Raw genomic sequence first — 12,297 nt, 5'->3', positions numbered from 1 at the left:
CTTTGATATTATATACTTGGATCTTAGAAAGGCTTTTGATACTGTTGCACATGGAAGACTGCTGCACAAACTGGAGCAGTGTGGCACTGGATGCAAATTGCTGCTATGGATAAAGGGGTGGTTGAGGGGGAGAAGACAGAGAGTGGTAATCAATGGACACTGCTCATCGTGGACTAATGTTATTAGTGGAGTCCCTCAGGGTTCAGTATTCGGTCCATTATTGTTTTCTGTATTTATAAATGATATTGATGATGGTATATCAAGCTTAATGTCCAAGTTTGCAGACGATACAAAGGTACGCAGGGTTGTCAAGGACACTACTACTGACACTATGCTACTGCAACAAGATCTGGAAAGGTTGAGCAGATGGGCTGAGAGGTGGCAAATGAAGTTTAACATTGACAAATGTAAAGTACTACATATGGGAAACAGCAACCCCAGAGCAACCTATCAACTCTTTGCTACTGCACTGACAGTGGTAGAGAATGAAAGGGACCTGGGGGTGGTTGTGCAGGCAGATATGAAGTTTTCTGAGCAGTGCAGATGGGCTGCAAGAGTAGCTCATGGTGTATTGTCAATGATATATAGGAATTTTCTAGCAGGGATAAGGAGGTGATTATTCTCTTGTATAAGGCAATGGTCAGGCCACACCTAGAGTACTGTATACAGGTCTGGAGGCCTCATTTCAAGAAGGATGTAGAGATGCTGGAAAGAGTACAGAGAAGGGCAACAAGATTAATGAATGGAACAAAGGGGTGCTCTTACGAAGAAAGGCTTAAGTTTTGCAAATTACAGTGTCTGGAGACTAGGCACCAGCGAGGTGATCTGATAGAGGTATATAAAGCCTTGAATGGTTTGAACATGCTCAATGCTGATGGGATTCTTTCTCTTGCTCAGAATAATCACCTGAGAGGGCATAAATTCAAATTGAGGAAGGACAGATGTAGGATAGATGTGAGGAAATTTGCCTTTAGCTAGCGGGTGGTTGTTTGGTGGAACAGACTTCCATCCCTTGTCATGGAAGTTGATAGCCTAAATAAGTTTAAGGCTCAGCTGGACAGGTAATTCAAATGAACAGAGGGGGTGAAGTGGAAGTGGTTATTTTTTTATCTTTTTTTATTTTATTTATTTATTTTTTTTTTGTTGATGCTGCATAAGCTTGCTTTCTTGCATTAAATGCCTCTACTAATGCTAATGCTAAAAAATTGAAATTGAGGAAAGACAGTTTGTAGGATAGATGAGCAGAAGTTTGCCCTTTAGCCAGCATGCGGTTGATTGCTGGAACAAACTTCCATCTGTCGTTGTAGTTGATAACTTAAATAGATTCAAAGCAGAACTAGACAAACATTTGAGCGAGTGAATGGGTGAAATAAATTTTTTTTTTTTTTTTTTTGGCTGATGCTGTATAAGCTTGCTTTCTTGTATCATATGCCTTTACTAATGCTAATTGCTCTAAGCATATGCTTTGTTGCATGATTAGATATCTAATTCACCTATTACTGTAATCTCTCGCTTATCGATTTACACATCACTTATCCATCGATGTGCATTTATATGAGAAGGTTTTACCTATGAGCAGTTTAACATACCAATCGCAGTTATAATGATGAGAAGAAAAAGATACGGCCATTGTTAGTCACACTTTGGCAAGGCAGATAGAGTAATTCACTCAAAGGAGCAATTACTCAAACACTCTTCCCTACAGTGGATGAAGTTGCAAGAAGTATGGTGTCTTCTCTCGGTTTAACCAAAGTTAAGACAAAAATATTGTCTTCAATATTTTTACTAACAGGCCATGGTCCCTTTTTTGGAAAACTGAATGAACTAGGGATTAGTGAGTGATCTTCATGTGTGTGAATGTGGTGCAATTGAGAATTCGGATTATGTCTTGTGTGTCTGCAACGAATATTCTCATTTGAGATTAAGCTTAGTGGAAGGAATGGTAAATTTGGGGTCCTTAGCCAGGGTGTGATGAGATCATGGTGGGAATGAAGGAAAAATTTGTTCTACTTCAGAGTTTCGCTAAGGAGCTATTCAATAGAAGACTAGTGCTCCTGTAGATGGAGCAACAGACTATCTTGTAATGTTTGGGAGATGATGTATCAGAACAGAATTTTTGATAATCTTAACTGGTGGAGCAGGTGCAGAATGTGTGGTATCTGTGCTGATTATGGTGGGCACCTTCTCTGCATTCCACAGCACTAAGGCTAGGCTTTTTGTTAAGAAACGTGCTGACTTTATTTGGATGAGATCTTCAATAGACACTGTGTTGAACTGATCACCTTAATCACATGGAATGGTGTATGCATATCATTTGTAACATCCGTTAATGAGTCAGACATTGAGACCATTAAATTTACCTTATTCTGATAAGGTTTTTGACCAAGGTAATCAGCATACTTTGAAAATTACCAGCCCTTTGAGTATGGGTGTTTATGGCCTAAACATTGTCTTCTTATATAAGACAATGCTTTACCTTCGAAGTGAGTGTTCATCTCTGGGAATGCCATATCTGTTTCTACTTCTTACGAATATTCTACATTTATCTTTGGCGCTGAATAAGGGTTGCCTGCATGTAAGGGACTCTATGAGATTGATTCACTTTAATTGCCCTCTTTGTGATGTTTCTAACCAGCCAAGAGATAGTGTGTACTTACAGAGATGATTTTGTACAGGAGAATGGCTTATCATACCACACTATTTACATCTATGAGTGAAGACTGGTGTTCTACTTGGTATTCAGGATGGTTCTCTGAGAGTAACTTGTAAGTATTTGTAACGGCTAGGTGCTATAAATGAACTGGTGAGTATTGCATGTATATATAGATCATACTATTCTGGTTCTTGAGTCTCAATTCATTAACTATGTTGTAGTCTTCTTCAGGGGAACCAGTGCCATCCTACTTTTCCTACTGGAAGCAAATGTTTTCCTTCTCTGATTTTAGCTGAGGCATACGATGCAAAAAAGCAATCTTATGCAACATCAGGAAAAAAAAAAAAACTTAAATTTATTTCGCCTATCAACTTCCACAACAAAAGATGGAAGTCTGTTCTACCAATCAACTACCTGCTGGCTAAAGGCAAACTTCCACACATCTATCCTACAACTGTCTTTCCTCAATTTGAATTTATGCCCTTTCAGGTGATTATTCTGAGCAAGAGGAAGAATCCCATAAGCATTGAGCATGCTCAAACCATTCAAAGCTTTATACACCTCGATCAGATCACCTCGCAGGTGCCTAGTCTCCAGACACTATAATCTGCAAAACGTAAGCCTTTCTTTGTAACAGCAACCCTTTATTCCATTCACTAATCTTGTTGCCATTCTCTGTATTCGTTCCAACAGCTCTACATCCTTCTTAAAATGAGGCCTCCAGACCTGTATACAGTACACAAGGTGTGGCCTGATCATTGTATTATACAAGGGAATAATCACCTCCTTATCACTGCTAGAAAAAGTCCTGTATATCAATGACAAGACACCATGAGCTACTCTTGCAGACCATCTGCACTGCTCAGAAAACTTCATATCTGCTTGCACGATTACCCCCAGGTCCATTTCATTCTCTACCACTGTCAGTGTAATACCATAGAGTTGATACGTTACTCTGGGGTTACTGTTTCAAATATGTAGTACTTTATATTTGTCAATGTTAAATTTCATTTGCCACCTCTCTGCCCATCTGCTCAACTTTTCTAGATCCTGTTGCAGCAACGTACTAACGTACTATCATTAGTGTCATTAACAACCCTGCCAAACTTCGTATCATCTGCAAACTTGAACATTAAGCCTGATATACCATCATCAATATCATTTATAAATACAGAAAACAACAATGGACCCAACACTGAATCCTGAGGGACTCCACTAATAACTTTAGTCCACAATGAGCAGTGTCCATTGATTACCACTCTCTGTCTTCTCCCACTCAACCATCCCTTTACTTATAGCAGCAATTTGCCTCCAATGCCACACTGCTCCAATTTGTGCAGCAGTCTTCCATGTGCAATAGTATTAAAAGCCTTTCTAAGATCCAAATACATGATATGAAAGTTATTCCCTGCATCCAGTTCCTTTGTGACCACATCATAGTATCCAAATTGGTCAGGCAAGACTTTCCTTTAACAAAACCATGCTGTGTCCGAGCTATAACTGAAGTCTTGTCTAGGTGATCCTGCAGTGCTTCTTTAACAAGTGCCTCCATTAATTTTCCTTGGACAGAATTTAAACTAACAGGTCTATAATTACTTGTGTCGTCCTTTGATCCTCCTTTGTGAATTGGGGTCACATTTGCACATCTACACTCCATGGGTACCTCCCCTGAGTCCAAGGAAGCTCTCATAATTATGGCTAAGGGTTTGCTTACTTCCTTTGCTGCCTCCTTTAATATAATTGGATAGATCCCTTCCACCCTGGGTGCCTTTCTTATGTTTATCTTCAACAATTTCTCCCCCACTTTTCTCTCAGTTATTACAAAATCATCTAGGTCACTGCCAGAGTTTAATTCACTTCTGGTATTCCCCTCCCTGAATAACTCCTCATGTGTGAATGTAGATGGAAAATACTCATTTAGTTTGTTAGCCACCTGAGCAGGATCATCAACAGTTGAACCATCAATATCCAGTGGACTAATCTGATTCATCCCTTTCCTTCTAGAGTTTACATAGGTAAAGAACTCTTTGCTGTTTTTCTTCGCATCCTTTGCCAAAGATTTCTCATAATCTGGCTTTGCCTGCCTAATCTCCTTTGTGATTTGGTTACAGACTAAATTATATCTATCATAGGCTTCCATGTTATCCATTAATGTTACCATCATTTTGCATGGATCTCTGAGAATCTTTTATCGAGTTCTAACTGCTAAGTGAAATATGTGAACTAGTGAAGTAATGCCATCTGGATTGGCAGTAGTAGAGAGTAGTAGTAGTAGTATTGAACTATTCTCCATGTTCAATGTCTCTGAGTTAGTATCTCTTCATTTCTATCTACTTTAACATGGCTGATGGACTTCATGCCTTTAAGGGTCAAGGACAATATTGCAGACCGAGTACTTCCTAAGTGTTCATTACATGGTAGTCTGCCTGGATGGTAACTAGCTGGTGGCAGCTTACTGTCTACCAGCTAGGCTAAGTCAGTCACACAACATGAACATACCATGATATTACACAATGACACATGAACACCACAAATCTGATTGGCCTTTATCTGTGTGATAATTACATATTATACACTGCAGTGTCAACATTTCTATAATTTGGTTTTGGACTGTATTCCACAAATCACATATATAGCTAGACAATCCTGTCAATACTGCATGTGTAAATTTTTTGTACATTACAAAAGCATTTCCTAAACTTGCACAAATTTCCTTTCAAGAATACAAGAATTTCCTTCTGGTATGTATTATTTCACGTTATTCTTATTAATAACTAGTTGTGTATAATTCAAAATTAAACAATTGAATGTTTTTCTCTACCACCTGATTAGAATATTTGGGTTTTTTTTTTTTTTTTTAGTTTTTTCCTAGTAGATTTGAAAATAAATTCTAATGCAAGATCAAAACATCAAAATTGTACAGGATTGTTGAATTAAACATAATTATTACTCTTGTAATTCCAGAATCAATAAACAAAGGATTTTGTTCAATATTTATGTGGAGAGAAGTTTTAAATTTTAACTTGCATGCATAACATATACATTTCAGAAACAAAAATACTTAAGAATTCTTATATAATTTCAACTGGCTTCACCTTGACTCTGGCTGGCTTTCAGTTAACAGTTCTTTCCATTCCCTTGTCTTTATATCTAATCGATGAACACTCATTGAATATTCAAATCCAGTTGTACCTCCCACAACATACAGACCATCTTTATATAGAGCTACAGCCTACAGAGACAAAATAAAAGTTAAAATGATCCTGCTATATGGTAAGAATAGTAAATCTACTTAGATACTTCTACACATCTTTCTTTTTTTTTTTTTTTGGCTGATGCTGCATAAGCTCATATGCTTGCTTTCTTGCATCACATGCCACTATTACTACTACTACTACTACATTAAACTTACATTATCAATTATATACATATAAGTTTATATTAATATATTGAATAAAATATGCAAAAATGGATGTGAATGTTACACAAAGTGCCAGTAACTAGAAGGGTGTGGAAAGTAGAAAAAGAAGGGTAGTAGATTTGTGAAAGGTGAAAGAATGTTAATATCCTAAATGTTATGATGAATTAAGAGAATTATCGGCTAAATAACCAAGCTGACGGATAGCAGGAGAACTGTAAAGTAAAATTAGTACATTTTGTACACCAAAATACTAATAAAATAAAAATGCAAATAAATAAATAGAAAATGAAAATAAAAAGATAGTGTTATAGCTGTCATCAGATATGGGAGGGGGGGAGGGAAACACATTTAAAAAATGATCAAATATAGGTAAGGCAAATATGCTTGATCTGATGTCAGCTAAAATAAATAAATATTGATACATGATTGGGTATTTCATCAGGGTACTACACCTGACCATGTATCAAGAACTGCATTTCTATACTTGTCCATAGTAGTAGAAGAAAAGTGAAAGGCCAAAAAGCAACAAAAATTAAATTAGCACATTATAATACAGTATGGATAAGGCAGTCCCAACGCAGTGTAATTTATTTAGGTAAATAGGATCAAGTTAAAATAAATATGTAGAATTTAGTGTAGGATTTAATTATGTATAAATAGAATTTAAATGATTCAATAAATAAATTTGGAACAAACACATGGTATAGGGTAAGGTATTAAATTGAGGATGGGGAAGAGAAAAAGGAGTATTTTAAACAAAGGTGTGAATTCACTGTGGAAAGAATAGTAAATGAATCCAAGGAAAAAGAATCATGTCAATGGATTCTTTTTCCTTGGATTCATTTACTATTCTTTCCACAGTGAATTCACACCTGATACTACATGTGGTTTCATCCAGATTTATATACATTGGATTAATTCCGGTTCTTATATACTATAGTTGTTTCCTTAGAATTGTTTCATACACATGGACTTATTTCCTGTTCTTTTATAATTGGATCCTAACTACAGCACCTATGGATCTTAAGTTACCATGTTACTTATATCCCTGGAATTATATCACTTCATAACTGGATTCTTAATTACTTACAATCAGTTGACATTATACCTTTGGATATAATGTCAACTGATTCTTTTTCTACATACTTTTTCATATATTTCATACATAATTAAATTCTACACTAAATATTTATATTAAACATTTATATTAACTATATTTATTTCAACTTGATCCTTATTTTTACCTAAATAAATTACACTGCATTGGGACTACCTTGTCCATACTGTATTAGAATATGCTAATTTCATTTTTGTTGCTTTTTGGCCTATCACTTTTCTTCTACTACTATGGACAAGTATAGAAACGCAGTTCCTGACACATGGTCAGGTGTAGTCCCCTGATGAAATACCTGATCATGTATCAATATTTATTTATTTCAGCTGACATCAGATCAAGCATATTTGCATTACCTATATTCAACCATTTTCTAAATGTGTTTCCCCCCTCCATATCTGATGACAGCTATAACACTACCATTTTATTTTAATTTTCTATTTATTTATCTGCATTTTTATTTTTATTTTATTAGCATTTTGATGTACTAATTTTACTTGACAGTTCTCCCGCTATCCATCAGCTGGTTATTCAACCCATAATTCTCTTCATTCATCATAACCTTTAGGATATTAACATTCTTTTACCTTTCACAAATCTACTACATTTCTTTTTCTACTTTCCACACCCTTCTAGTTACTGGCACTTTGTATAACTTTCACATCCATTTATGCATATTTTATTCAATATATTAATACAAACTTATATATACTCTTGCATTCTTTAATGCTGCTTTGCACTTTTAGGTGCATCTGTCAAACCTGATTTATTAATCTTTTATTCACTGAAACCACTGCATTAACAGAATACCTCTTCATCACATGTAACTTTTTAAACATTGCCTTTAAGAGGTTACATTTAATATTCATTTATATATATATATAATTGGTACTATATAGATATTCAAAGTGTACTAAAACATTGGCATAAAAGTACCCAGCATGCCACAGGGCCAAAAGAACCTATAAAGACCAAGATAGCCTGTGTTGGTTTACATTGCTATACTCTAGAAATAAACATATAATTAGAAATAAAATAAAATAAAAATATAATGATTATGCAGCTAATTATTGATAATTGGATACATTGAATGGCAGTGTGGTGCTTTTTATTTATATTATACATGTGCAAAAGAGCAACGTATCAACTCTGTGGTACTAGACTGACAGTGGTAGAGAATGAAAGGGACTTGGGGGTGGTTGTGCAGGCAGATATGAAGTTCTCTGAGCAGCGCAGACGGGCTGCAAGAGTAGCTCATGGAGTATTGTCAATGATATACAGGAATTTTTCCAGCAGGGATAAGGAGGTGATTATTCCCTTGTATAAGGAAATGGTCAGGCCACACCTAGAGTACTGTATACAGGTCTGGAGGCCTCATTTCAAGAAGGATGTAGAGCTGCTCGAACGAGTACAGAGAAGGGAAACAAGGTTAGTGAATGGAACAAAGGGGTGCTCTTACGAAGAAAGGCTTAAGTTTTGCAAATTACAGTGTCTGGAGACTAGGCACCAGCGAGGTGATCTGACAGAGGTGTATAAAGCCTTGAATGGTTTGAGCATGCTCAATGCTGATGGGATTCTTCCTCTAGCTCAGAATAATCACCTGAGAGGGCATAAATTCAAATTGAGGAAAGACAGATGTAGGATAGACGTGCGGCAATTTGCCTTTAGCCAGCGGGTGGTTGGTTGGTGGAACAGACTTCCATCCCTTGTCGTGGAGGTTGATAGCCTAAATAAGTTTAAGGCTCAGCTGGACAGGTATTTTGAACGAACAGAGGGGTGAAATGGAAGTGGGTTTTTTTTTTTTTTTTTCCCCCTTTGGCTGATGCTGCATAAGCATAAGCTTATGCAGCATCAGCTTGCAAGCTGCATAAGCTTGCTTTCTTGCATCAAATGCCTCTACTAATGCTAATGCTAAAAGAAAGCTTATGCTGACATAAGGAGAAAGGAGGTGAGGGAAATTGAAGTACTATTACTATACTTATTCTTACCTCCTTTCTCCTTATGTCAGCATAAATTTTCTTTTGCACATGTATAATATAAATAAAATGGACCACATCTGATGTGAAAATTATGGTTGGCACTCTTTTTCTGTATTATATTCTGTATATTTGTTTCAACGCTATCGTCTATTGGGCTAGCTGCCTGTTTGCTGTTAAATTTAAAGTTTAGCATAGATTGCCTTCATGTTTAATTATTTGGACCTAGTTAAACAGGCAGATAACAATAAAACAGAAACAGATAGCCTTGCTAATTATCGGTGGGATATATTGAATGGTATTAGCCCTCAAAAAAGTGCCATTCAACGTATCCGATTATCAATAATTAGCTACATAATCATTATATTTTTATTTTATTTTATTGCTAATTATATGTTTATTTCTGGGGTATAGCAATATAAACCAACACGGGCTATCTTAGTCTTTATAGGTTCTTTGGCAGTATGACCCGCTGAGTACTTTTATGCCAATGCTTTAATAAACTTTGAATACCTGTATAGATGACTTTCATCAACCGGTGAAATTCCACCACTTTGCTTATTGGAGGCTTGAAGTGGTGAAACCCATGATTAGTCTCTAGAGCAAAGTTTCCGGCATCCCCCTCTCCCCATACTTCTCCTTCAACCCATGCACGGTACTAAGTACTATAGGTTTTGATACCTTTCATGTTTGGGGTTTTCATAAAAAAAAAAAAAATTAAAAAAAAAAGTACCAATTAGATTACAGACTGATGTAATGTTCAATCTACAATTGATGGCATTAATCTGATCTGACATACCCTCACAAAGTATGGACAAGGTAGCCCCCCTAGGGGCTACCTTGTATTTTAGGAACTATCTTGTCCATACTTTGTGAGAGCTATATTGCTTTCCCCTTTCAATCCCACATATACGAGTATATATATATATATATATATATATATATATATATATATTTATTTACGTGTATATGTGTTTTAATAAATAAGACAGTTAAGTGTGAGGATGGAAGTGTGAATTGCACAGAATGCCAAAAGCTAATAGGAAAAAGATAGCAGAAATATGAGAAATTGTAGATGTGAAAAGGGGAAAAAGAAAGTGAATATCCTATATGTTACGATGAATTAAGTAAAATTATAGGCTGAATTGTAAAGCCAATTAGAGAGGAGTGACCTGTAAAGTAAAAATGATTAAGTCAAAATGATATATTAATAAAAGTAATTGTAGCTGGCATCAGATAAGTGTGGGTAAATTTGGCTACAAGTCAAAAAGGAGGTTAGAGCAAATACACAAATTAAATCTAATGTTAGCAAAAGTAAATATTAATACATGATCAGGTATTTCTTCAGGGAACTATACCTGATCATGCATCAAGGACTGTGTTTCTATACTTGTCCATAACTGTGGAAGAGAAGATGTTGTTGTTGTTTGGTTTTTAGGAGCATTAGCAACTAAGGTCATATTGCTCCGGGATATGCGGTGGTCATTCCCTGACCTTTCCGCATCCTCCGTATTTGGTGGTGGTGACGGGCTCGAACCCAGGTCTAATCAAGAAGCGTGTGCTACGCACTGCTGCTCCTTCACACCTGGCTACGGAGGCACCAGGAAGAGAAGAAATTTAAGAATAAATTAAGTGGGATCGAAAGGGAAACGCACTTTTAGGTGCTTTCCCCTGTACCTAAATTACAAAGTAGTCCCTACAAACGACCTTGTATTTTAGGAACCCTCCTCTACCCTCCTTTTTGACTTATATCCAAATTTACCCATACATTATTTACCCTTATCTGATGCCAGCTACCATTACTAATATTAATATATCATTTTGACTTAATCATTTTTACTTTACAGGTCACTCCTCTCTAATTGGCTTTACAATTCAACCTATAATTTTATTTAATTCATCATTTGTACAATTTGGAACAATACAATTTCTCATACTTCTGCTATCCTTTTCCTATTAGCTTTTGGCATTCTTGTAATTTACACTTTCATCTTCACACCTAACTGTCTTATTTATTAAAACTTACATATATAAACTTCTGCATCCTTTGCTGCTGCTTTGCACACTGAGGTTATTTGGTTTTTTTTTTTTTTTTTTTAGGAGCATTAGCAATTAAGGCCATATTGCTCCGGGGATATGCGGTGGTCATTCCCTGACCTTTCCGCATCCTCTGTATTTGGTGGTGACGGGCTCGAACCCCGGTCTAATCAAGAAGCGTGTGCTACGCACTGCTGCTCCTTCCCACCTGGCTACGGAGGCGCCCACACTGAGGTGCATTTCTCATATCTTATTTATTTTTATCTTAACACTGGAAGGATATGGAAGGATAAAAATGTCTACCAGCATCGGATAAATAATACACGTGCTCCACTTATCGGTCTTTCTAATTTGATGTTCACCGGGGTGGTAAGCATACTTACATATATATATTTTTCACTAGGAGTTTGTTATAAATATATCATCCATTTGGTCCTTTCTATCTATATTATGCTAATTCCTTACTATATCTTCAGCTTCCTATTTTCAGTTCCAGTATATCTCCTACATCCTATACGATGTGACACTTATAACCATAAACCAGGATCCCTTTCTTTAAGGGACAGGAAGTTATGCTCCCGGTTTCTTCCCACGTACATTTCTTTTCTTCCTTTTTCTAAACTTTTAGCTATATAACCCTATGTTTTCATAACTCATGAATTTTTAGAGCAATTCGAGGGGGATTGAGGTACAATTGCTATTCTTTATCCTATTTCTGTTCTCCTTCCTTTAGCCTATGTGCCCTATTCAACATAGATAATATAGATATCAAAAAATATATAAACATCAGTGGATGGAAGTCTTGCGCTATTATATTCTTTATGCTACTAAGCTATCTGTCGGGCTAATAGTCATCCCACCCGTAAACTACTAATCCATATTGCATATTATCTGCTTTTGGCCCTTATATTATACTACTCCCAAATTACCTTACATACTTCGATATTATTATTATTATAATACTCTCCTACACTTATTCGGACCTTGTTATGCAGGCAGTTGACAAAATAAACATATAGCTGCATTAATTATGGGCCGATATATATCGAGAGGGTGAGCCCTTGATAAAGTTCCTTTCAACATATGTACTAACCCA

The 12,297-nt window shown here is 36.1% G+C and overlaps 1 protein-coding gene across 2 annotated transcripts in view; it reads right to left on the bottom strand.

Moving 5' to 3' along the window:
• slim (scruin like at the midline) overlaps nucleotides 1–12,297 on the bottom strand; it is a 197,920-nt gene that overhangs the window by 114,748 nt on the left and 70,875 nt on the right. For both annotated transcript variants that reach the window (XM_090369140.1, XM_090369141.1), the window contains exon 5: nucleotides 5,749–5,885. In XM_090369140.1, the coding sequence (XP_090225266.1) occupies nucleotides 5,749–5,885 (137 nt within the window). The remainder of the gene's footprint in view (nucleotides 1–5,748; nucleotides 5,886–12,297) is intronic.

Source organism: Mastigoproctus giganteus, chromosome 2 (assembly GCF_048544385.1).
Source record: "Mastigoproctus giganteus isolate SK-2022 chromosome 2, ASM4854438v1, whole genome shotgun sequence".
Classification (NCBI taxonomy): Eukaryota; Metazoa; Arthropoda; class Arachnida; order Uropygi; family Thelyphonidae; genus Mastigoproctus; species Mastigoproctus giganteus.
Note: the sequence above shows the minus strand (reverse complement) of the source record. Positions and strands in the feature narration are given on the sequence as shown.